Below are 26,326 nucleotides of genomic sequence, written 5' to 3'. Positions count from 1 at the left end.
CCAAGCACTGCGCCACTTGTGCTCATCCAGGCTGCACCTGCTGCTGCAGCTGTGCTTGCCAGCGGTGAACCCAGCTTCTGGCTGAGAGGCACACTGACCACCAGGGGGCAGCTCCTGCATTGAGTGTCTGCCCCCTGGTGGTCAGTGTGCATCATAGCGACTAGTCAACCAGTCGTTTGGTCGTAATGGTTGCTTAGACTTTTATATATATAGACTAGAGGCCTGGTGCACGGATTCATGCACCAGTGGGGTCCCTTGGCCTGCCCAGTGGGGATCGGGCTGAAACTGGCAGCCCGACATTCCCCAGCGGATCCCAGAGTGCAACTCTGCAAAGTTGCTGCCTCTCAGCAGCTCCTGTATTGAGCGTCTGCCCCCTTGTGGTCAGTGCATGTCATAGCTATCAGCCGGTTGGCCAGTAGCTTAGGCTTTTATATATATAGATAAAGGGTCTAACCTTACACTTTTACTGAGACACTGTGCTCCCCACTGGACTCAATTGAAAGAATCTGGGAAGGAGACAGGTGAACCAAAATGACAATACAAATGAACTGGTATTGTGCTGGGGTAAGTTCAGGATGCTCTGAAGAGCAGGGTATGCCTAATTTCTCTTGGAAGTATATCCAAAAGAAGTGAGTACTCCTTAATGACCCAATCGTGATCTTTCTAAAATACAAACCTAACAATGGCATTTCCTTGCTTAAAAATACTCATTGACTGGCCCACGTGATTCAGTGGTTGAGCATCAACCTATGAACCAAGAAGTTAAGATTCAATTCCTGATTAGGGCACATGCCTGGGTTGCGGGTTTGATCCCCAGTAGAGGGCATGCAGGAGGCAGCCAATCAATGAAGAATCTCTCTCTCTCCCTCTACCTTCCTCTCTAAAGTCAATAAAAATATATTTTAAAAAATACTCATTGACTACGTCTAAGAATTAAGTCCAAATTTCTTGGCCCTGATATTCAAGGCCTGTCATTTGCAACAGCCTTAACTTTTCCTGCACTTGTCCCCACACCACACCCCCTCCACCCTACCTCCCCATGCTCCCGAGATACTAAATATATCACTTAAACCCATCAGAATCTTTCCAAAGGGGAAGTTTGGGACAGGAAGTAGGGGAAAGATAGCACGGTGGGAAGTAAGATGACTAGACTTGGGCAAGAAGAAAAAGGGACGGGGGCAGGGTGGAGAACCAGGGGATGGGAAGAGAGGAAGGGGAAGAAGAAGGGGAAGACTGAGGTGGGAAGGGACAGAGGTGTTCGGAAGGAAATGGGATGAGGGTTTAGAGGTGGACACTGGAGACTACATACTTTTGGGCTTTGGCTTGGCTTTTGCCAGTCCTTGGGTCAGGATCTTGCCTGAAGCTGGGCGTGGGAAGTGTTAGCCCCGAGAGTGGGCAGGCTCCTGGTTGTGGATGAAACCCGGCTGCAGGGCGCTGTGGGCTGACCGGAGAGTTGGACACCTGCAGAAATTCCCGAAGGAGCTCTAGCCAGGTCTGGGGAAGGGTGGGAGGGGGAGGAACGAGGGGGACCAGGGCGGGTGGGGAGACTTGATTGAAGCCTCTGGAACCCAGGCCGGAGGAGAAGGGATCCGTCACCAGGGCAACTGGAACGCCTCATAGTCAGCGTCAAAGGCAGCCTGGTCCCCTCGGGTGGGTGAGGTCCCCTGCGAGGGCTGCATGGTGCCTGGACGGGGCGGCGGGGTCCCTTTGAGAGGCTCGGGTAGGCTTTGCGGGTGTCTGCGAGGACATCCGTGCGCGTCTGGGTCTGCGAGGTTCTCTGCAGGGTTCCCATGAGATGTCTGCGGGCGGCCCGTGCGGTCTGCGAGCATCTGACGGGGACGAGGGGCTCGGTGCGGTGGGAAAGGCAGGACGAGGCGGAGTCTGTCCTGGGCCCAGCGGGGACCAATCGCACCGACCGAGGGGCGGAGCGCCACGACGTCAGGCCGAGGCCGCCGCGGGGCCTGGTGATCGCCGGTTCCGCGCAGCCCGGAGTCGCCCAGGCCTGAACTCCTACCCTAGTCCCCGGCTCGGCCTCAGCCGGCCCGGTCCCGGCCCCGGTCCCGGGCCCGCGAGGACACCGAGGCCACCCCCCGGGGGTGGGGAGCGGAGCCGGGGGTCAGCTCTGCGAGCGCCCGCGCTGGCCCGTCCGGCCCCGCCCCCGCCCCGGGCCATGGCCCAGCCCTTGTCCCAGCCCCTCGTCCCAGCATCCCGACCCAGGCCCAGGCCCCCGGCCCCTCCCTCGGCCTGCTTCCCAAATAGGTCCCAATCCCAGCCTGGACACCAGCGAATGCCCAGATCGAGGTCCCAACTCAGGCCCCCCCTCCAGCCTCAGACCCTGGCCGGGCCCCCATCCCCGCCTCTGCCCTTGTTCCACCTCCTGTCACAAATCCCCGCCCCACCCCGGTCCCAATCCCATCCCCAGGGTTTGCTTAAACCCAGGGCCCAAACGCTGCGCTCACTCCAGTCCCCATCACAGTCTCTTCTTCTATCCCAACCCCTGCCCCTTTGCAAGCCCCGGCGCCCAGCCCAGCCCAGCCCATTGTCTCAGCCTTTGCCCTCTGCTCTGTGTTTACCCGCGTCTCTCCCACCACCCACCCCGCTCTCTCACACCCTGCCCCTCTCCCAGCCTCGGCTCAGGTCTGGGCTCCAGCTGCCTCCAGCCCTGTTGCTGCTGTTGCTGTTTTCTGTCCTTGGCCCAGGGGCTGGTGAGTGCAGAAGCAGCGAGGACTGAGGCAGGGACGGGGTTCTGGCAGGGAGGGTGGACTGGGGGGATGCGGGAGAGGTGGGGCCTTGGTAACTAGAGCCTTGGGGAAGAAGTGGGGAGAATTGGGGAGGAGAGAGTTCTTACACATCTGAGAGGAGTTGGGAGGGTCAGAAGAGAGGTAGCTACTGTGGACTCGAGGCTCAGCAGGTCCTAGGACAGACAGGCCAAGGTTTCCTTTCCCGTGTCCGTTCTGACCCCATTTTGACACTTGCTTTTCCAAGGAAGTCTTGCTCCTGCTCATAAAGTTTGATGGGAGAGACATATTCCCACACCAGACAGCCTCTAGTCCGCTGTTGGGAAGAGTTAGCCTAAACTCTTGAGATAGTAGGCATGAAAACAGGGTTAAAAAAGCAGTTTTGAAAATAACACGTAGCAAACAGATGGACATGGGTTAGTTGCCATCATAACGAGTTTTCTTCTTGTCATGAGTTTTGTTCCAAATAAGCTGGATTTGCCTAGGAATCATTCCTGATACTTTTTTGTTTGTTTTTATTAATCCTCACCTGAGGATATTTTCCTATTGATCTTTTGGAGAGAGTGGAAGAGAGAGGGAAAGTCAGAGAGAAACAACAATATGAGAGAAACACATTAATTGGTTGCCTCCTGCACACGCCCCGACCAGGGCCCAGGCTGCAACCAAGGTATGTGCCCCCTTGGCTGGAATTGAACCCAGGACCCTTTGGTCCACAGACCGATGCTCTATCCACCGAGCCAAACCAGTTGGGCAATTCCTGACACTTTTAGAGCAGGGTTGAAACTCAGAGGCCATTTTACAGATGGGGAAACTGAGGCTCAACAGGGGAGCAATTTGCTCAAGGTCATACGGCTTGTAAATGGCAGTATTGGGGCTAGAAAAAAGTTTACTAATTACTACCCCACACTAGTTTTTTTCACTGCAATGTATGCCTAATAGGAAAACAAACCCAAGTGGGGAAAGGCTCAAAGCACAGTCTGTCCTTCCCCCTGTCTTCCCACAAGGAGGCTTCATCACACACTCTTCCTCATTTGCCAGTTGTCAGCCTAGGGCTACCATCCAGCAAGAAAGTGATTTGGATAAGAGAGGGAGAGGTCCAACTTCTTAACAGGTGGGATGTGAGAGGAGGAGAGGGGTCCTGGTCAGAGGGGTTGTGCCATAACGACGGTCCCATCCTAAGGAGACGACTATGGTCTTCATGCCCCAAACCTCAGCTACCTCTGGTGGTTGGCATTCTAGAAAGGATGGAAATGTGCCTGAGGGAATCTTTGGCACTAATAACTAACAAAGTAGCTGGGGATGGGGGCTGGGTTTCAGTGAGTTCTGGGGACCTGGTTCAGTGTACAGACTTGAGGAGATCAGTGCATCCAGAGGCCACTGCCCCAAGCTCACTGGTGTCTGGAACTTACAGGTCTGAGTGTATACCTGAGGGATCTGTGGGTATGCTGGGCATATGCAGTGTGTGTACATGACCGTGTGTTGGTGAGTGCAGGCACCTGTATGTTGTATGGGGTGCAGGTGAGCCTGTGTGTCTTCTGAGTATGTTATATTGTTGTGTAAGGGGAGGGTACGTGCTGTGGCCCACGCATGTTCTCTTCAGCTCTACCTGCTCCTGTAGGCAGAGCACTGAAGTGTTAGCTTCCCAGTGGATTGTTCCCTGTTCGGATGCCTCTCATAACACATACAAGGACTCCATCTGCCCCCAGCCTGACTCCTTGAAGGAGGGGCGGTAGCCAGGTCAGTTTTTCAGTTTGGGTGAGGGGGAGGCCCTACTGTTGAGCCCAATTCATAGCTCCCATTTTTGTCATCATGGCTTCTTTGTTCATGAGCTCACTGGGCAGGCAAGAGCTGACTCGGGGAGGAGGCTGGCTGACAGCCCCAGAGCAGTAGACAGTGGAGAGATGTGGTTTAAAGCACGCTTGTCCAGAAGCAGGTTTAAGTGGTTTGGGGAGAATTGTAATGAAGTTGGAAAAGAGTGGTGCATGGGCCCGACTGCAGGCAGGGCTGCCTTAGAGCTGTGAATAGTCACTGCCTGGGTAACTGTGGCCGGCCCTGCAGGAGTGCTCTGTGACCTAGGTCCTGTGGGGCGTGATACACTTTGCTTGAGGAGGGGCTGCCAGTGTCACAGGACCATAGCGGCAGCATCGGTCTCAATACATGCTTATTGTTGGCTTCAGTCTCATTTCAGGAATGGGAGGTACCACCTGGGTCTCCTGGTCCTTGAGCTCTGACTGCATTTGCATAACCCGGACAGGCCTTGCCATTCCAGAAAGTGACCTTTTTTTCCTACCTAGTGCTGTCATTAGCAGGGCCAGCCTCAGCCTCTGTGTGTCTGCGTGTGTGTGTGTGTGTGTATGTGTGTGTGTGTGTGTGTGTGTATTTCAGGTGGTGGAGGAGAATCGCCCAAGCTCCATTTGGAAGTACTGGGGCATCCAGGACAGATTCATCTGAGCTTGCCTGGGGCCTTCCTCATGCTTCCTGAGGGACACAGCTCTGTAGGCCCAGGTGAAAGAAACCCCAAACCAAAGCTTGGAGTGAATGGGGCCGTGCCATGTTCGTTTGGTTCACGGGGCTCTGTGTGCTCGTTTGTCCATTGTTTCCCAAAGACCATTAGCTGTTTTTCATGAGCAGCTCTCTGAGGGTCTGCTCTGGGGCCTGGCCAGGATTTCTTCCTAAGAATAGCAATGGCTCATGTGACAACCCATCCTGGTACCAGCCTTGGGGAGGAGAAGCCTCCCTGCCCCCAGCAGAGGGTGCTCCAGAGCTCTGCTTTCTTGTGACAGGAGATTAGGCTATTCAGTTCTTGGCTTTCTTGCCTTCCGGTTGTCATAGCCAGGACTCCTAGGGAACCTATCTTCCCCATAGTTGGTTCATTTCCCTTCATCCCTTTTAGAGACTTTGCCACTGCTCTCTCAGTGCTGCTCTGTGAGCCTCTGGTTCCTGGGCAGTGCTCAGCTTGCAAGGTGGCACGTCTTCCTTGTTGACAGTAGAGACTAACCAAGTGGTCTGAACTGGACAGACTAGTCCTTGGGTGTATCCATGGCCTTTGAAGATGAGCACAGGCCCATCTAGGGCCTGTGGCCTCCACTTCTCTGCAGGGTAACTCTTGAAGTTGCTGCAGCTCAGTGGGGTCAACCTTAACCAGGATGCATCCTTCAGCCGCCTCCTTTTTCCCAGATGCCTCTTTCTCTGTTATTTCAAAGACCTCATTTTTGGAGTTAAATCTCCCATTTCCAGAGAGGGAGATTGTCAGACTAGGTAAGCCCTGTGGGTATTTACTATTTGGCTGAAAACTGCCCCGACCCCTGAAGCTGTGATTTCCTAACTGTCTCACCTGCATTGGAGGCATCTTCTGGCCTTCTCTGGGGCCAGCCTTCAATCTCCAGGCTGTCAGATTCCCCAGAACTTTGCCTGCCATTAGGGACTCTGCTATCCAGCTGAGCTACTGGGTTATTTTCACTGTTACAGCAGTCCTAGCTGCTGACACCAGACTTTCCTATTCACCTTGGCTTTACTCCTAACAGCCATCATCAGGTATCTTAGCATTTCATTTAGAGACAACCCTCTCCCTCCTCCTGCTCTGCATATGAATATTCCCAAGAGGTTTGAGATTCCATAAGGTCACCAGCTGACTGCCTCCCTGGGGCTCCCTCTGGGAAGCCCCTCTGGCTGCTTATTATGAGCCCTAGAGGGCCTGGTGACTCTCTTTCCTTCCCTCCCAGGAGCTTTGTGGTGGCCTGCCAGCTCCTGTCCTTGCCTCTGCCACCCAAGCAGGTCCCTTGCAGACTCACCACACTTTCCCCTTCCCCCTCCTGCCCTGAGCCACTATACAGACAGCTCTTGTGAAGCTTCTGAGGATTTTTACTGCTCCTGACCACAGGGGAACAGAACGGGGAAGAAAATAAACAAGGAAGTTACACAGTTTCATGCTGACTCCCGAGCCCCACAGGTGGAGCTCTAGCCAGCTCAGTGGCCTAAGAGCCTGTGCCAACACACACACTCGCATGCTCACTGTCCACACCTCTGTTTTGTTAGGCTTGGTAACAGCAGAACAATGACTCCTAAGTGAGGGGAGCTGTGGGGTCATATAAAGGGCCCTGGTTTTGGATTTATACAGATCTAGGTTTAAGCCTCAGTTCCCTTATCTATAAAAACAGGTCATTTTTTCAAGGTCATTGTAAGGATTAAAGCAGATGATGGTTAGGGCAGCAGGAGACCCAGTTCCCATCTCAGACAAGAGCATTTGTTGAGTTGGTGCTATTGGTGAGGAAGACTGGTGTGCCTGCTGCTTAACGGAAATGCCCTCTATCCTACCTGCCCCTTTCTTTCTCGCCTGCTCCCCAGGAGGCCTCTTCCTGACCGATTACTCCACCTGCTCACCCCGCAAGCTGAGTCCTTTCCGCTCCTTTGCCAGCACCGAACTCTTCCACTTCCATGTTCCTGAGGACACATTCCTGGCTGTTTGGAACCTCATCATCTTCAAGGAGCAGGGGGGATCCTTTGGGGACCACTGCCCAGACCAAAGTGTGACTGTGTGAGTGTCTGAGTTGACCTCCTGACCCTCACTTCTAACCCCAGACCGCTTTCCAAACAAAAGTGTGACTTTATGAGTATCTAAACTGACCCCTGGCCCCTGACCCCTGACCCTTGTTGAGGTTGCAGTATGACTGAGTGAGGGCCAAGACCTCTGTTTCATGATTACTTCAAGACCAAAATGTGACCGTGTGAGTGCCTGAGCCGACCTTTTACCCCTCTGTGCTGACCCCTACCTGGATCCACTTTGTTGTATGTATCAGTATAGGGCGGTGATGGCGAACCTTTTGAGCTCGGCGTGTCAGCATTTTGAAAAACCCTAACTTAACTCTGGTGCCGTGTCACATATAGAAATTTTTTGATATTTGCAACTATAGTAGAACAAAGACTTATATTTTTGATATTTATTTTATATATTTAAATGCCATTTAACAAAGAAAAATCAACCAAAAAAATGAGTTCGCGTGTCACCTCTGACATGCGTGTCATAGGTTCGCCATCACTGGTATAGGGAATCTACTTATTTGCTGGTGATGAGTGACTGTTCTCCTTTCTTTTCCCCATTTCTCATCTCCCACCTCATTGCCTGCTTTCCTCCTCTCCTCATTCTGGTCCCCAGGTATTTCCGGTCTGGGGCACCCCCTGTCATCAATCCCCTGCACACACACTTCCCAGGGGACACGGCTGTGCCTGGGGTTTTCTCACTGACCCTCAGCTGGACACTGCCCAACCGCACGTCAGGCATCTTTAACGTCAGCAGCCCCTTACCTGGGGACTGGTTCTTGGCTGCCCACCTTCCCCAGGCCCACGGCCACATCTCTGTCAAGGTGGGTTGATGTTGTCTAGGGCAGGAGAGGTCAGAGCTGCTTCTCCATCTCTGCTGAATTCCCCTCATGGTTACCTGGGACACCAGCCTTGTACCAGGATGGGAAACTGCATGAGGGTGGCTGGGATGGACCCTAGTTAGAGGCCAGCAGGTCACTTGGTGGGTCAAGACCTACAGGAGGCAATTTGGGAACCTTAGGAGGACGTGGTGGGTCCATGTAAGCTGAAAGGCAAGTTCAGAGTCTGCAGTCAGCCAGAGGCCCCGGCACTGCAGAGTACTGTCCCTTCCTATTGGAAGCTACAAGGGTTAATCGAGGTGATCAGAAGCCACTCGGGACAAGTCAAATGCTGCTGCACAAACCCAAGATAGCCCCGCCGACTCTTGTAGGCTACGGCCCAGTCAGTCCATCTGGGAGAATGCATTCCTCTCCTATCATGATTTCAGCTCCCTTCACCCTCGGGAAGACCATGCAAGACCACTCTGGGGTAGGGAGGACCTTCCTGTTAAAAGGAGGCTTTGGGCAGCTGGTGTCCATCCAGACTGTTGCCTACCTTTCCTACAGATATCTGTACTGATTTCATAGAGCAGAGGTGGTTAACATCTGAAGTGTATGTTCAAAGGTCAGCATGCTTTTCCCAGCCGGTTTGGAGGGGAAGGAAATGCCACAAAGGTTTCCTGCCACTCCCGGGTGTTGGGTAGACTTCCTCCTTGTAGTGATAGGATCGATAGTTTTCTTACTCCTGTCGGCGGGAAGGAAGGGTGTGATAAGCTGGTCATTGTCAAGGGTGGGATGGCCAAGTGTGTGTGGGCCAGTGGTAAGGACTAAGCATGAGCAGAGAGAGGACTTAAAGAACAGGATGCTAAAGAACATGAATGCTATCATGGTTTGGCCACTGAGAATTGAGAGGGACATAAATTCCCAATCAGGTGAAGATTTGATCTGGAGATCTCTCTCCAGGCTGAGTTCCTTGCCGGGAGGAGCTCTGTGGCTGTGGTAGACTCACCTCTCTTCCTCCTACTGTAGCTGAATGAGCTGAGAATCCCACAGGGACACGTGTACTGGTACTGCTGTTTTCAGAATGGGAACTAGGGCTGACGGAATGTCTGGAGGCCTCAGTGATAGGCTGTTTTTCCTGAGAGGGATGCACAAGAGAACTTACTGTCAAAGTCTGGGAGCCCTCTGGATGAAAGCATGTTGGGCGCTCACCTGGATATGGCTCTGGGTTCTAGGTAGGTCTTGACTCCTATCAGAACTAAGGGTTATTCTATTTGGAGAACTGTCTTAGGTCTTTGGTCAAATTCCAGAGAGCCAGTTCCTGATCCTAACTCTGATCCTGGACTTTCTTTGTGAGGACTGGCAGGGAAAATCTTTCTGAAGCTCTGCTCTGGTTATCCAAAAACTTTTCTGGGTGGTAAGGAGGAAATAGGGACCTAGGCCTAGGTTGATATTATGGGAGCTGAAGCCTAGTTAGGAGAGGTCAGACCAGGTTTGGTTGACATACCCATTTGCAACTAGATATAGCAAGAGGGGCGTGGGGGACTTGGTACTGCAAGCTGGAGCCCTAGCAGCAGAGCTCCCTGCAGTGTGGTGAGACTAGAGAGAAGAGGGCACAGTTACACCTTGCCCATGAGACCTGGACACCATGAGAGATATAGCTCTTCAGTTAGGCCTGTTCTAGAGGTTCAAGGGGTGAGGATGGGGAAGGAAGGATCATCTTTGTAGTCCCTCTGAGAATTTGACTACCTTTAGGAATCTTAAATGGGCCTCTAAGGATTCTTTAAGTTTTTTGGTTAATTCCCTAGATTCTAGCCTGTGGGTAGATTATCCAGAACCTTTCTCCAGGGCTCCATCTTCTCAAATTGCTTTTTCCTTATTCCAGGTCTTGACTTCCTGTGAAGACCAATAGGAAGTATTGTGGGTTCAGGGATATCCTTGGGTGGGGACTGAAAAGTCCTAGCAATAAGAAGGCAGGACTGTTCCTAGGGCCCTCCTTAGTTTTGGGGGTAAGCTCAGACCTTCCTTTAGACCTTAGTCCTTGAGTACCTGCTTTGTCCCAGGCCTTGGGTTGAGTGCTAGGGACACAGATAAATAAGACGTATGGTAGTGAGATCTAAGAGGTGTTTTGAGAGGACAAAGGAGAGATGGCTAACTCCGCTTGTAGAGGTGGTCTTAGGAAACTGTTAGAAGGTGAGGCCTGAAGTTGAGAAGGCAAGGAAAGGCATTGCAGGGTAGGTGTAGCATGGGCTAAAGCTTGAGAGCTGTAGTGATTCAGTGTGGGGTGGTTGTTGGGATGGGTAAGGGAGTGGGAGGGGCGAGCAGAGGCCAGATCATGAAGGATCTAGAAGTTTGAACTTTATCCTGAGAGTGATAGAAAACCTTAGGAGGTTGTTAAAGGGAAGTGACTTATCTGGTCCAGGCCACTGTCCTGAGCTCTGGTCCCACACTTCTGCTAGCCAATGTGTCTGTGTTATTCACCACTGTATTCCCAGCACCCAGCACAGAGCCTGGCACATCGTGGGGGTGTGGCAAATTTTTGTTGCCCTTCTGCCATCTTCTCAAACTCATATTGTCCAAAACTGATCTCACTTCTCCTTTCCTCTCCGCTTTCTATCAACCTCTTCCATCTTGACCCATGCCCTCCATCTCCTTGCCTTTCCTGTCTCGGAACATGTGTTCATCCTGTGATGTCCAGCTGCCAGTCTGCCCTAAAGGGCTGGCCTTTGAACTGTGGGTAACATCTGGCACCCAAATGGCTCATTATGGGAAAGTTCTCCAAAATATCTGAGGCACAGTTCTCCTTGAATGCTTCCTCTCCCAGTCTAAGATTTGAAAGTAACTGACAGCAGGTAAAATTATGAAAACCACGATAAGGAAACCAAATAAGCAGATTGTACAGAAGAAAGGATTTGGTTGAATCCATCAACTAGGATGAAACATGGCTCAGTATCTCAACTGAAGAGGTTAAAATCTGCTAACAGCGCTCATTATGCTCTTCCTCCTCCTCAATTATTTTGTTTGTGTTTTGAATAGGTAATAAATGCACCTGGTACAACATTCGAAAGGTACAAAAGGCAGTGAAAAGTAAGTCTTCCTTTTCCCTTGCCTCCCCTCCAGTTCCCACTTCCCCTCTCCAGAGTTAACTAGTAACTAGCTGTTAGTAAGTTCCTTATGTCACTCTTCCCTTCTTGAAGGGCTCTTCTCTTGGCCTTCACAGAACTCTCCCGGTTTTCCTCCTGCCCACTGCCCACTCCTTCTCTGCCTCCCTTTCCTGGCGTCTTCTCTGCTTGATCAAACACATTGTGGGGCTTCAATGCTTGGTCCTGGGAAAACTCCTTTCTTATTTATCTATTCTCTTATTAGGTATCTCCAGCACAATAGTTTTAAGTACCACTTATAAGTTATAACTTATAACCTATAAGTTAATGCCTTCCAAGTGTATTCAGTGAGTCCTAATTTCTTTGAATCTCAGACTTTATATCCACCTGCTTACTTGACATGTTCGATTAGATATCTAAGAAATGTCTCAAATTAGCCTGTACAAATTAAAACAAAGCTGAAAGCAAAAATCTCTTCAGTTCCCATTTCACTTCTCCCAGTCCAAGTCTTTTCTTTCTTTAGTCTTCTCAGTGAATGGCACTGCCATTCACTGATTGCTCAAGCTCCATATTGAGATGTCATACTTGATTCTTCTCCCCCCCTCACTTCTCTACAATCAATTCATAAAGAAAAGTCTCATTGACTCTATTTCTAAAAGCATGTCCTTTATGCATCTACTTCTATTTCCACTCTTAGCACACCTGCCCTCAGCTTTCTCCTGGGCCACCACAGTAACCTTTGAAGTGGTTTCCCTGCTACCACTCTTGTCCCCTGTAGTCTGTCCAACACTCATTTATGTACATGTTGATTACTGCTGACCAACGGTGGGTCAGGGACTGCCATGTAGTGGGTACTGGGATATTCTCACGAAGAGGGCCAAGTGGTTTTGGGGCATCTTCAGTCTGCAAGCTCCATCCAGAGCCTGGGACTGGCCCCCCTGCTTAGGCCTTTCTAAAGAGACCCGGCCCAGCCATACTAGGACAGTCACAGAATCAATCTAGGGTGTTCTGTTCCAGCTCCTTTCAGACTGTTTCCCACACCACTTCTCACTTTGCCCCTCTTGGTTTCCCAAGTTCCCGGGCTTTGGCCCTGTTCCTTCCATGACCGCTGACGTTGACTCAGTTCGGACTCTCACTTGGCTTTTGCCTTGGCTGTTGTTGAGGACTTTCATTCAGGTGCCTTTCATTAGCCCCATCACAGGGTGAAGGTGCTGAATCTCTGCACCTTCCCTGGTCTCCACTGAGTGCGCCTCTCTACAACAAGGAGGGCTATTGGATGTGCACCTTATACAGGGAGGAGCACATCTTAACCACTGAGGTATGCCCACTGATCCTTCAGTGAAACCACTAGCAAGCAATATATGGAGCTTTTCTTTCCCCAAACTGTCCAAGAAGGAAATGGGCCCCCTCCCGAGCATGGGCGCCCGCCCTTGGGGATCATTCACCACAAGATGGCTGTGGGTGATTCCTGTTGTGGGAAGTGGGGTTGATGAAATGACTTGTGCTAGTAGTTCTGGTCCTTAGGGTTTGATATCAAAGATGAGGGACATTTGCTTTGGATATCAGAGATTGCGGTCCCTGAGAAATGAGGGGTTTAGGAGTTCTCTGAAGGTACACTCCTTTTTTTTTGTTTGTTTTTTTTTATATACTCTTTTTGATCTTTTTGATATCCACTCTTTAACTCAGCAGATATTTTTTTAGCATCTAGACCAGGGGTGGGCAAACTTTTTGACTCGAGGGCCACAATAGGTTCTTAAACTGGACCGGAGGGCCGGAACAAAAGCATGGATGGAGTGTTTGTGTGAACTAATATAAATTCAAAGTAAACATCATTACATAAAAGGGTACGGTCTTTTTTTTTTTTTAGTTTTATCCATTTCAAACGGGCCGGATCCGGCCCTCGGGCCGTAGTTTGCCCACGGCTGTTCTAGTGTTTGCCAGGTGGTGTGCTAGGCACTGGGGATGCAGTGATGCAAAAATCACAGGGAGATTCCAGGCAGACGGTGATGGGACTTTCTGGCCTTGCATCCTTCAAGGCCGCCTTCCAGCTTTCCTGGAACTCTGTGCCTTGGCTGGCTAGTCCCATGGCGTGGAACTCAGTGGCATGTCAGAGCCTGGAACTTATGCAGAACAGGTTTAGAGATACGTCTCGGTCAGAATAAACACATAAGTGAACAGTGGCCTCTAGTTTATTGGGCCGCACAAGGTCCTCTAATCTCAGAAGATCAGAGAACCCTAATCAGGCGGCCCCTCCTCCCCTGAACTGCGCCACCTGCAGGGCTTAGATGCTGCAAACGCTGCAGAGAAGGAACTGGAGTCAATGGGACTGTCCGCTGAAGCTGTGTGGGTTAGGGGTGGTGTCAGCTGAGAAGGGCTAGGGGTCTGATCCAGAAGAGCAGGGAGATGTGGCTGTGCTCTAGCCTGAGCAGAAGGAGCAGATGTACCTGTGGGCCCCTTGAGACAGAGCAGTGGGAGGGGAGACAGAAGGCAGGCGTTGGCTTCATAAACGTCAGAGCTGCCCTCAGCTTGTTGATTCATTTCTTCATTGATTCCAGCAAACTCATCTGTGAGGTGTACACTTTATAGTAGGCTCTGTGTCTGAGGAACAAAAATAAGACCAGGTTTCTATTCTCAAGTTGTGTACAGTCTGGAGGTTGCCTGGGAGGTAAAGAGTGGCCCTTCCCGGGGGGTATTAGAGCAGAGCATGGACAGGTGCGTGGAAAGGGCAGGTGGGGAATAAAGGAAATTAGACTCACATTGTGGGGGAGGGAGGAGGTTTGGATTGGAGGCCGTTATGCAGCTTTACAATGCCCAAAGAGAGCCAGTGTTGTAAGGTCCTGAGGGTTTGGTGGGGGGTTGGGGTGGTTTGAAATTGCTTTGAGGGGCTGTTCAGGAATGCTCAGGAGGAGGGGTTAGATTGCAGACGGAGCAGGTTGGGCCTGATTGTCAGAAGGGCCTGGTTTTGAATCCCAAACTTCAGCCAAGGCTGAGGATCACAGCAGATCCTGCAGATCCAGGAGGGACAGAGCTAATGCAGCAGGAAGGACCCAGAACTTAGACCTCAGTCACTGCCCTGGGAGCAGGAGGCCAGAGGAGGTGTCCCCCTCCCCCGCCCTCCCATTGGCCATTTCTGTTCGCCTTGCTTTAGCAGCACCCTTGCTGTCTCTCCCCTCCTGCCACCCCTGCTTTTGTCTTAGGGTCTCCAGGATGAGTGTCAGTACCTCCTTCAGCCGCAGCTGATTGTCCGGCGTTTACTGGACGTTGCTGTGCTGGTGCCTGGCCGTCCCTCAGAGCAAACCCTCTCCCCCCACAATCGCTCAGCCCTATACAAGTAAGTTGAGTCCCCACCCCCCAAACCTCGCCCTTTCCTTCTTCCCTCCCTGACCTCAAATAGGGAACAGGGTTTTCTTGGCCTCTAAGCCCATCTGTCCGTTCCTGCTGTCCCTCTGGCCACCCTGGACTGCTGGGCCACCCAGAGCCCCCGGGGTGGGTTGGACTCCTGCCTCCCTCTCCCCCAGCACAGAGAGGAGGACCTGAAAAGGCCTCCCATTCTCGTGTCCCTAACTCCTCTTTGCCCCCTTCTTCCTAGTGTTTCCCTCCTTCTCGTGTCCCTCTCACCTTTCTCACCCCCAAACTCTCCTCTGCCCAGGGTCTTTGTGCCCAGCTTCACTTACAGGGTTTCAGCACAGTTGGTGTGTGTGGGGGGCCGAGGGGCATCCGCCTGCCCCCTGACACTTCGCCTACGTCCCAAGGCCCCACCCCTGCACAACTCAAGCTCTGTGGCATGTGGAGGTGCCTCGGTATGCCAGCTGGAGCTAGCACTGCCCCCTTGGGGGCGCTGGGTCTACGTGCGTGTGGAGACACCGTCCCGGGGCTCTGGCAGGACCATCCGCTTCCAGCTGTGTGTGCGGTTGCAAGGTCAGAAGCCCACATCTGCCCCAGCCACCCAGCTCGTGTTGATATCTGTGACTGGGAAGAGGCATGCATGGTGGCCGTGACCATTGCCCCTCTGCCACGTCCCTACAATCTCCCTGACCCCACCCAGGCCCCTTCACACTCCCTGAAGCCCTTCCACTTGGAGCTTGAAGTCATTGGAAAGCCTTCAGATCATTTTCCCACCACTTGGGGCTCACGAAGGGCCCTGATTACTCTCCTTAATTTAATCTCTCTTTCAGTTTCCTGAGTAGGCAGGCACAGCTAGGACCTCTGGGACACTGGCCTTGCAAAAGCCCATGCAAGTCAGTGAGGGGGCAGTCATCTGTTTCAACATGTCCTTTGGGAGGGAGAGATGACCTTGATTCCCTCCAACATGACATGCTATTAGCTGTGACAGTAGGAAATCCCGGGGCCCTGTCCTGTGACCCTGGATGCCCCATACTCCCAAGGGACATTTGATTCTAGTTCTCACCCCTCCCACCCTTTGCTAAATCCTGTCTGGCTCAGATCTGGTTTGTGGTGGGGCTGAAGGGCTGTGAGGGTGGCAGGCCTCAGCTCTGATCTCCTTTGCTCCACAGAGTGCCCGAAGCCCAACCTGTCTCGTGCCCTGGCCCCTGGAGCTGCCATGAACATGCCCCAGTCACTGGGCAACCAACCACTGCCCCTAGAGCCACCATCCCTTGGTGCCCCCGTGGAAGGGCCTGGGGCCACATCTCCACCTGAGCACTGCTGGCCAGTGCGCCCGACTCTGCGCAATGAGCTGGACACCTTCTCCGTCCACTTCTACATCTTCTTTGGCCCCAGCGTGGCCCTCCCCCCTGAGCGCCCTGCTGTGTTTGGCCTGAGGCTGCTGCCGGTGCTGGACAGTGGAGGTGTCCTTAGCCTGGAGCTCCATCTCAATGCGGTACTTTGTGGAGATGGGAGGTTGCCCCTGGGGGGGAACTTGAAAAAGAGAGTGACAAGTGTGGAAGACTATGCAGGTTGCTTTCACCCAACTTTAAGATTAGAAACCATGTCAGCCCAATTCTGGTCAACAAACATGCCCTGGGTATTGACTGTACTGCAAATGGGCAATTCAGAATGGTCCCGATTTCCCCAGTTTTGTAGCTGAACCGCCCACTGACCAAGGGCCTCTCTCTATGGCAGGTGTTCACTTTTCTTGCTTATCTCCTGTGATGGGGAGTTCACCTACAGAGGCCATGTTTAGACAGCTCCCATTGCTAATGGCAGTCTTGACATTCCATGCAAACCTACCTCTGTGGATTTTTATGATCTGATCTTTGTTTTGCCCCAGAAGCTATATTTCAGTGAATCTATCCCAGTCCTTTTAAAAAAAAGTTAATAGACTTGATTTTTTCAGAGCAGTGTTATAGAAAAACTGAGTGGAAAGTACCGAGAGTTTCCATGTCCCCCCTCTTACCTCACACAGTCTCCCCAATTATTCACATCTTGTATTACTGGGGTGCATTTGTTATATCCCTGGCCTATTTTAGCAGCCCTTCAGATGCCCCTCAACCTTCTCAAAGCTGAAAAATATCAGCATCTTAGAGCTTTCCCCATCCTCTGCTGTCTCCTTTGGTCAAACCTCTGGTCAGCATGTCTCTGAAATAAATGGTCTGAAGTGGTCTGACCATGGTGTGTGTGCAGCCTGTAATTATATCACCTCTTTCTGCTCCTGCATCACACCGCTCACCTGCAGTTTGGGGTGAATAAAGATCTCTCGGTCTTTTTCCTTTCCTTCCTTTTTATTTTCTTCAAAAAACAATTTTATTCATTTACTTTTTAATTACAGAAGTAACAGAATCACATGTAAAGCTTTGGAAAATAGAGGAAGACACCCTCATAAAACAGCTGCTTAGTCCTTGGTGTGTATCTTCCCAGTCCCTTTCCATATTAACTTCTTATGTATCTAATTGTAACCAAGGGGCATACATATTTTGTGCCCTGCGCCTGGTTCATGTGACCTGCCGCCAATTCCCAGCTCATATTTTTGTAGTGAACTTTTTAACCCCCATGGAAGAATTTATGTTCATCTTTGAGGCATTGTCTAAAGACACTGGTTTGGGTCTTGGGCTTTCTCCACTATGGTAATTCACATACTTGAAAAGCCAGCCTTCTGTACCTCTTAGTCATTATTTTCAGCATTGGGTAAGACTGGGCTGAGGGCAGAGTCCTGTGTCAGGCCATTAGCAACTCTCTTAGGTTAGCATTGATCCAGTAGGATCCCTCAGCCAGGGATCCTTTTAATTCTACTATCCCCCAGCTCTGGGGCAGGGACCATTTTCCTATGCACCGACCTGAGATCTGGTCTGTGGCTCGATGTGGTCTTCTATGGTACATGGCTCAGAACTTTCAAGTGCTCCTGCTGGTCAGGACAAAGCTGATTCTTCAACTTGAAGATGCTCCTTATTTTTATACCCAAATTCTGTTTGACTCTGTTCTGGCTAAACACTGTATGTTGTGTTTGCTATTGCCATGCCTTTGGGCAATGACAGTGAAGTCTTGATTTGACCTTGATGCTGTAGAGCCCATATCCGAGACCAGCCGCACCCATACTTGTTCTTCCTCAGTATCCTGAGAGTAGAGGCTCAGTCCTGGGCAGCCCCTTACCCTGTCCCTCTCTGCATTCTTGCCCATTTACTCTAATGGGCATCTATCTACTTACATTCTATCTATCTGCATGCTATGACCCTTGCTACACACCTCAGATAGCTGTTGTATTTATTCTGAAAGGAATCTTGGCACATCTACTCTGATCTTTCCAAGTATTTTGTCTTTTCCCCCCTTGGATCAAGAACTGGTCATTTGGACCAGAGAACTGTATACTTAGAGAACATTTATATCTTTGGCTCCCTGCCCCCCGAGAAAGACTTTATTGCCCAGAGCTTGCATGGAGGAAAGCTGTGAGCAAGTTGTATGAAATTCAGTCTTGCTGTTGCGGACAGGATGCATAACAGCACACATGCTTCTTTGATGAGGACTTACCTGAGAACTTCTGGATGCTGTACTTCTGTGCCTCTGATTAGCCTTTATCTGATGGACTTACAAATCTGATCACTCATCATGTTTCCTTCTTTGCTTTGGTTGCTTGGGAAGTCAGCATCAAATCTATGGCCCACATTTAGGAGCAAATTTTATCGTTCTATCCCGAGTTTTCAATTTCCCTCATGCATTTATTTTATCTTATATGTATTTAATAAGCTGCCTCAAATCCTTCTGGAGGTGAGCTTATGGCAACCTGCTACCTTTATTCCTTTAGACAACCCTTTACATTTACTCCTGTGGATATCCGGTTTCTTTAAATCCCAGCCAGGCTGCTACATTTAATCCCTCAGGCATTCTATTACCACCGCGAGTACCTGATCATTTCACCGGAGGAAGAGTACATTTCTTTACATGCCTCCTGCCCTCAGACTCCGGTGAAGAGGTGAAGGTGACTGAAAACCTTACAGTTACCTTTGTTCACAACTAGTTTCTATATCCAGCAACAGCACCTCTTCCCTTCCCCGCAACAAGCTAGATAAGATTGAAAAAAGGGGGTCTTCTCTTTAGCCTGAACAGTTTAAAAATTCTGCCCAAAGGATTCAGAATTGGGCCTTGCCTTTTCACCAGTCTTTGAGGCATCTCGGATGTGGGGGATTTGGTGTTTGCCAAGGTTCTGTGTTCTAAAAAGGGAGGAGAGATTGGCTTTGGTGTTGAGCACCGGCAGGAATGTGAGGTCCCTGGAGGATTTTGGAGTCTGGGGTGGTGGTGGTGGTAGGACCCGGTGGGTAGGACAGCTTCATCTTCACTCCGCCCTCCCCAGAGCTCCCTGCGCCAGGAAAATGTGACCGTGTTTGGATGCCTGACTCACGAGGTGCCTTTGAGCCTGGGGGATGCAGCAGTGACTTGTTCCAAAGGTGAGGAGGAGGAAGGGGGAGGGAGAGAAGGCTGGTAGTCCCGAGCAGGGGGCGGGCATGGGGTGGGGGGTGGCGTGGAGGAAGGATGGGCTGGGTCTCGGGGAAGCGGGCCGGGCGCAGGTGAGTGAGGATTCTTTACCTTTCTCTCCTGGCCCCTGCCCCCTCTGCCCCCAGAGTCCCTTGCTGGCTTCCTCCTCTCGGTCAGCGCCACATCCAGAGTGGCCAGGCTGCGAATCCCGTTCCCACAGACCGGGACGTGGTTCCTGACCCTCCGCTCCCTGTGCGGGGCGGGGCCTCGGTGAGCGGCTGGCGGCGGGGCGCGGCGGGGCGCGGCGGGGCGGCGCGGGAGGTGGCGCCGAGCCCCCGTGACCCCCAGTGTGTGCACAGGTTTGTGCGGTGCCGGAACGCCACTGCCGAGGTGCGGCTGCGCACCTTCCTGTCCCCGTGTGTGGACGACTGCGGGCCCTACGGCCAGTGCAAGCTGCTGCGCACGCACAACTACCTGTACGCGGCCTGCGAGTGCAAGGCCGGTGAGCGCTCGGGGCGGCCGGGAGCCTGCGACGGGAGGGGCGGCCACCGGCACTGAGGCTGGGTGTGCAGAGAACGGGAGGGCGGTGCTAGGGTGAGACCACCCTCCCGGGGCAGGGGCACAGGGCTTAGCTAGAGGCCCCCAGCCGAAGGGTCTGCTGTCCTCACGACTGCCTCCATACCCACCCTGTGCCTTCCCCGCCCGCAGGGTGGCGGGGCTGGGGCTGCACCGACAGCGCGGATGCGCTCACCTACGGGTTCCAGCTGCTGTCCACACTCCTGCTCTGCCTGAGCAACCTCATGTTCTTGCCACCCGTGGTCCTGGCCATTCGGAGCCGGTATGTTCTGGAAGCTGCTGTCTACACCTTCACCATGTTCTTCTCCACGGTATGTGATGGCGTCAATGTCTTCACCGAGTCCTTATCCATGTGGTGGGTGAGGTTCTGCATTTCCCCCGTGTTCTCCACTGGTTTGGGGATGTCTGTACCTGTATAATACGAGGATGTCTCCAATTCACTGTCTTCTATAGCAGCGCTTCCCTACCTTTTCATCTCAGGGCATGCATAGAATACGGTCATTTTTGTAAGGCACATTGGGGTCAATGAACATCCTGTTGGCAACTTAAAATAACCAACTGCCAGCCACTGCAGACTTTGTGGGTCTCTAGTTGTCTCACGCCCTGCCTGCCCACCCTGAGGGCCAGGGACCTTTACCCCAGTACGCTGGCTGGCCCCGTAACTGCTCTGCAGTGTGAGATTGTGCCTTCACGGGAGAGGTCTGCATGGGGCAGGAGACCTGCACTGTCACCTGCGTTTCTACATGGGAAGTCATCCGTTTCATCACGTTCTTTCATGATGTGAGGGCTAGCAATACAGTGTTCGTGTTCTCCATCACACTGGGGATTTCCACAACCTCAGAACATTCTTTTTTATGGTCTGAAAAGGTATCTCCCCATTCAGTAGCCATGGCATCCTTGAATTATCATGGGAACTTTAGGAAGGAAGGGGGATCTATAATTGGGTAATTGATAGAAACCTCTGGCTATTAGAATCCTAAGAAACTTTACCGATTCAACTATGTTCTGAGGCCTCATGGGAAGTGGCAATGTCCTATAAAATCCCAGCCCAAAGGAGCATATTTTGATGAAGATTAATTTAGTTTGAAACCCATCTCCTCCCATTATAGAATCTCCACCGTCTCTTCTCTGTGCCTTCCCATTCTTTCATAATCATATACATTCATATTACAAGTGTGCATCACAGATATTCTAAGGAAAGGTAGAGGAGTGAGTCTGCTAATGTGACTTAACCTCCATTAGACTCCCTCCCCTCCACCAAGTTCTGCATCTAGGGAGCTTTTCATCTCATCTCTGGGCTCTTGGTGTCTTGTGGCATACGGTGCCTGCCGATGAGCACCACAAAAAAATCTTAGATGGACTCAGACTCTCCTCATGTCTTGGCAACAAAGATATCACAATAACCAATAAGTGCATCTCTTTTGTTCAACATTATAGATCAGACATATGTCCAAATTAAAAATATATATATACTGCCTGGTCAGCATGACTCGGGATGAGCGTTGACTTATGAGCCAGGAGGTCACGGTTTGATTCCTGGTCAGGGCATATATCTGGGTTGCAGGCTCAATTCCCAGTGGTGGGCTTGCAGGAGGCAGCCGATCAATGATTCGCTCTCATCATTGATGTTTCTATGTCTTTTGCTCTCTACCTTCCTCTCTGAAATCAATAAAAATATATTTTTAAAAAATCCTGCTTATCACTTAGGAGAAAGGGGGGAGATGTCCTGACACGGAGGGTCCTGTCATACATAGGTCCCTCCTTGGACGTTCCTCCACAGATAAGGAAGAGTAGCCTGATCCATGCCATGTGGAGAGCACATTCCGGTTTTGCTTTACTGCCCCCCTTTTTAGACCTGCTCTGACAGTGCCTCCTTCTATTTTTATATTAGACACTGTTTCTCTTCTTTTATTGCCAGATGCCCTTATACTGTTGCTCACCAAATCCTCCAGCAACAGCTGTTCCACCAGCCCACTCTTGGCTGCAAGCTGATCTAATGTGCTTCACAATTAGTAAGAGTACCTAAGTATATCAGGAGCCTGGAGCATGAGGGGGAGAGCGTATGTGTTCTGCATTTTGCATAAGCATCCTGGGCATTGTCTCCAGCATATTCAGTTCCGGATGACTCCTCATTTCCTGGATATAATGGCAGATCAAACACAGGGAGCCTAAAGTGCCTGGCATCACATACAGAGCTTCTACTTTCTGAAATAAGGCAATAGCAAAAGATCAAGAAAAATATACTGGCTCTGAGGTATTGCCTAAAGTCCTGCTATACCTCCTGTTCTTTTCCACCTGGGCCAAAATGTAGAGCTACTAGTTTTCCAGTCTTCTCAGGTAGGTTCCCTGTTGCTCCTCTTCTCCCATTCTTTACTTAGTTTAGATTTATTCTGTTCCTAAGCAGTCTTCATTTAAGGACCCATTGGTCATGTTGCAGGTCAAGTACCAGGATAGCAGATGACAGTGTTCTCTGTCTTCAAATCCAGGACAGTCTACACTTGGGAGCAGTGCAATAAATTCTTATCCGGAACATAGGAACAGACATTAGGTTTGTTCTTCAGGAGTTAAAAATGTAAAATGTAAATATGTAAAATACTTAAAATGTAAAATAGATAAGAGTTTGGGATATAATGCTTTCCCCTCCTAAATTATTCTTTCTGATCTCGTCCCCACCTTCTTGTTAACTCATTCAAACAGGAGACTAGGTTCTCCCGTTTCCATTCTTCCCAGAAGTTCAAGAGACCCTGTTCCTGCCAGTGAAGGAACAACTTGTGATGTTGCTCAGCTCTCTCTTTTCTCAGCTGTGGACTGGATGTCCCTGTCCTCTTCCCACGCCCAAGGCCATACCCCGGAGGGCCTGGAGACCTGCCTCACCAAGGTCTGTAAGGCTACTGCTCGTTGAGATTCACAGCCCTGTGACTTAGGATTGCCTTTTAGTAGAATGATGAAGAAACTGGCCTGGGCTGAAAGTAGTGCCTATAGGGTCCCTTTAGTCAATGAGCAAGACACTTCAAAAGCCACCTTTAGATGCCATAGCACTTAACCTTCTCGCCCCAGCTTCAGTTCATCCTGGTGTTCAGTCCAACCCTGGAAACTATACCAACTTGTTTCTCCTTTCAAGAGATGCCCTCAAAAGCCATGGCTTCCAGAGGACTGATTCACAGAGATCTTAAACTTTTTTGATCCCCTAAAATCTGCTGGCATGCTTTAAGCTCAGCTCCAGTGGTTGCTTTTGATCAAGTTTACATAGGTCAAAACCTTTCTCTTCAAATATAGCATCTTAGTTTTCTTAACCCGGCTTCCATCACTATCACAACCCATTCTTCCTGATGGAGCAAGGATTATGTCAGGAGATGGGAGGAGTCAGCATGCTGTTGCGGTGTTTGTCCTCGGTCTGGAGCTGTTTCCTCAGAGCTCTGTCCAGTATCTTTTCCTTGGGTGGTCTTATAAGGCAAATGACAGAAATCCTCAGAGGGACATGTGTTCCCATCATCTTTGTACCAAAGATATTCTTACAACCATACATGTTCTTAGTGTTTGGCTTTAATAAATACTCAAATCACAATAAATTTTGTAAGAAGGTCAGAGAAAAGTGACAGCAAAAGTTCCAAGACAATGAGAACTCAGGTAACTCCTGGGTAACCTTTTCACATTAAGGGAACATAGGATGTCAGAGGCTATGATAGCATGGTCCAGAGAGGCACAGGGATGGGGACCACAGACCAAGGGGGCTGATGGTACACTGTGACTCTTTAATTGAGGTGCCCGGAATAGCTTGATACAGTACCATGTGTTCCCTGCACCCCTCTCTGAATCTCCTCAATACCCTACTCTTTACCGCGTTCCCCACAGTGTAGGAGAGCTGGACACTGTCCCATCCCCATATTGTTTCCCATGGTGTGAAGACCATGCTCTTCTCCCTGGCTGTAGGGACTGCCTTTTTTCTTACTGTGTCTACCATGGCATTGGGTAGGAGGTAATGAAGAGGGCCAGTTAGTGAGCCAAACTCAGAGTCTGAGCTATCAGGCGAGACTGGGACATGCTAGGGAGGCTCGGGGTCTGGGTTGGCTAGAGTCTAGCCCCAGAGCTTGGGTCGAGGATGAGGATTGTAGATAGACCCACAGCAAGCATGAGGAAATGGGCAAGGATTGGCCTCAGCTTGAAAGAGCTGGACCTCCCTGGCCTGATGTTCTCCACAGCACGTTCCAGAAGCGGGAAGATTAGGAAGGCGAGGTTGAAGGTCAGGGATGCCAGTTACATACAGCTTATGAGGCAGAACGGGCCTCCCTGCCCTATTTTTCTCAGGAGTGGGGAGTGGGGCATTTCCCAAATCTGACTTCTGACCTCTGCTTCTCCAGCAGCAGCCCGTCACCACCCTTGTGGCCTCTTTCTTCTGTCTTGTAGACCTGGACCTCTCCCCCAGTTCTCTCAACGCCTGTCATTTCTTTCTCCAGTTCTATCATGCCTGTGACCAGCCAGGCATTGTGGTTTTCTGCATCATGGACTACGATGTGCTACAGTTTTGTGATTTCCTGGGCTCCTTAATGTCCGTGTGGGTCACTGTCATTGCCATGGCTCGTTTACAGCCTGTGGTCAAGCAGGTCAGTCCAGAATGGGCCCTGGGGGACAATCAGAGCTAAAGTCGACTTGAAACTCATTCCCGACCTCTCCCTGAGGACATTGCCAAGTGCCTCTCTCCATCCTGGCCCAGCCTCTAGAGTCCTGTTTCTCTAGGTGCTGTATTTGCTGGGGGCTATGCTGCTGTCCATGGCTCTGCAGCTTGACCGGCATGGACTCTGGAACCTGCTTGGACCTAGTCTCTTCGCCCTGGGGATCTTGGCTACAGCCTGGGTAAGGGCGGGGAGAGCTGTGGGTGGGGCATCCTAGCAGGACTTGGGTTCAGGGCCCTGGGTATCTGGTCCCCAATTTAAGGTGGGCTAAGACCCTTTCACCATCACTGTTGTGCTCATGGTGCCCATCCTAGTCTGAGGTACCTTCCTGTCACAACCATGGCTCAGGGGAAGCCTGAGAGTGACCGGCTCTGGCTTGGGTTCCAGGGCCTCCCATTCCTGAGCCCCACTTCTCTGCCTCCTCCAGACAGTACGCAGCGTCCGCCGTCGGCACTGCTACCCACCCACATGGCGCCGCTGGCTTTTCTACCTGTGCCCTGGCAGCCTTATTGCAGGCAGTGCCATCCTGCTCTATGCTTTTGTGGAGACACGAGACAACTACTTCTACATTCACAGCATTTGGCATATGCTCATCGCTGGCAGTGTGGGCTTCTTGCTGCCCCCTCGTGCCAAGACTGACCACCGGGTTCCACCTGGAGCTCGGGCCCGGGGCTGCGGTTACCAGCTGTGCATCAATGAGCAGGAGGAGCTGGGCCTTGTGGGCCCAGGAGGGGCCCCTGTCAGCAGTATCTGTACCAGCTGAGAGGGGCTTTGAGTCTGGCCCTTGGAACATGAACCCTTCCCAGAGCGCAAAGAGCCCTTCCTGGGTTTTTCCAGGCAGTGCGTGCGGAGCTTTCCCAGGGATGAGAGACAAGTTGTGTTTCTTGAGGACTTGGTGTCTTCCTTGACATGGAACTCTTCCAGGGACCTGGCACACTTCCTGAAGATTGGAGCCATCCTGCATCCATTGAGTCTTTCAGGGCTGTAGCCTGTGCAGGGCCTCAGAGCCCCTAAGGACCAGCAGTCCCTCCGAGGGCGTGGAGCCCCTCCCAGGGATACGGAGCCCTCCTGAGGACACGGATTCCCCTGGGGAGACAAAGCCCTCCCAGGACATGGCATCATTCCTGAGGAAGTGAGGTCCATTTTGGGGAAACTGAGTCTCCAGATCTTCCAGCAGCTCAGCAACTCTGGCCTCAGGCCTCCTTCCCAGAAGCAGCATCTGTGCTGGGCTGTGCTGGGAGGGGACATGCAGCACAGATGGGACTGGGACTAGGGCTGGTATCTTGAATTGATGCAGGTGGAGTCTGGTGTGTCTCCAATGAAGTATTTGCTGGTTCTGTGCTGCCTTTTTTTCTGGGGCCAATGTGTGGGGAGGGGAGGGAAAGAGGGACCCTGAGGAGGTCAGCATGGGTGATGGGAGGCCAGCTGAATGAACTGCTGGAGCTACTGTCTGAGGCTGCAGTCCTATTGTGTCAGGCTGCACAGCTGGGAATAGGGAGTTGTGAGTGGGTGAGTCTGTGTGTGAATGAGTGAGTCTTTGTGTGTGTGTGTTGAGTGTGGTACCCTCAACAAGGGAGGAGGCTGAGGTCCTAGAAAATTGGACTAGCAGGTACAAAGCTCAGATGGGAAGGAATTGTCACAAAAATGTAACTTCTGTTTTGAGCCCCATTTTGCCTGAGTGCCAGAAGGATCATATTTTGTCAATTTGGGATTTCTTCTCTTTCCACAAGAGTCACAGCTGCGTCCCAAGGGTTTACGTGGTGCAAAGATGTTGGGAGCATGTTCTTTCTGGTCACCTCAGTCTGTAGGCACCTACCCCCTGAGATTGACATCATTCCGGCTGGCCATCAGTCAGCAGAGCAGGTAGGTCATGCTGGAGCAGATTTCTGGTCCTATCTGTGTAACCCCTTTTAGTCCTGAGGCTCTCTACCACTTCTGTGCCACATGCAAAGACAGACCTTGGCTACCCAGACACACCTTGAAGCCACTTAAAATGTAAATGGAAGTAGCATGCTACTTCTGAG

The 26,326-nt window shown here is 51.3% G+C and overlaps 1 protein-coding gene across 5 annotated transcripts; it reads left to right on the top strand.

The window, feature by feature from the left end:
- Positions 1-1,975: 1,975 nt before the first annotated feature.
- Positions 1,976-25,621, top strand: TMEM8B (transmembrane protein 8B). Of its 5 annotated transcripts, none has more exons than XM_070431218.1 (13): positions 1,976-2,705; positions 7,083-7,272; positions 7,891-8,098; positions 14,391-14,524; positions 14,843-15,111; positions 15,708-16,033; positions 18,935-19,028; positions 19,203-19,326; positions 19,416-19,558; positions 19,765-19,943; positions 24,087-24,233; positions 24,367-24,483; positions 24,734-25,621. In XM_070431218.1, exons 1-13 carry the CDS (start codon positions 2,171-2,173, stop codon positions 25,208-25,210), a joined length of 2,943 nt encoding a protein of 980 aa, XP_070287319.1. In that variant the 5' UTR covers positions 1,976-2,170; the 3' UTR covers positions 25,211-25,621. The 5 variants fall into 5 exon arrangements, 4 of the variants coding, with proteins under 4 accessions (XP_070287319.1, XP_070287320.1, XP_070287321.1 ...); XM_070431219.1 differs by having other exon boundaries at positions 24,730-25,149; XR_011473396.1 differs by lacking the exon at positions 24,734-25,621 and having other exon boundaries at positions 24,037-24,233; positions 24,367-24,452.
- Positions 25,622-26,326: the final 705 nt, after the last annotated feature.

This window comes from Myotis yumanensis, unplaced genomic scaffold (genome assembly GCF_028538775.1).
Source record: "Myotis yumanensis isolate MYYU_CA2020_CCGP unplaced genomic scaffold, mMyoYum1.0.hap1 SCAF_12, whole genome shotgun sequence".
Lineage (NCBI taxonomy): Eukaryota > Metazoa > Chordata > Mammalia > Chiroptera > Vespertilionidae > Myotis > Myotis yumanensis.
The sequence above is the reverse complement of the archived record's forward strand: the minus strand, read 5'-3'. Positions and strand labels throughout refer to the sequence as shown.

Excerpts from the sequence above, each read along its gene's own strand:
- TMEM8B (XM_070431218.1), top strand. The coding sequence starts at position 2,171 with ATGGCCCAGCCCTTGTCCCAGCCCCTCGTCCCAGCATCCCGACCCAGG. Across the intron at positions 7,273-7,890 it reads CCAGACCAAAGTGTGACTGT|GTATTTCCGGTCTGGGGCAC; the intron begins GTGAGTGTCTGA and ends TCTGGTCCCCAG. Across the intron at positions 19,029-19,202 it reads AGCAGTGACTTGTTCCAAAG|AGTCCCTTGCTGGCTTCCTC; the intron begins GTGAGGAGGAGG and ends CTCTGCCCCCAG.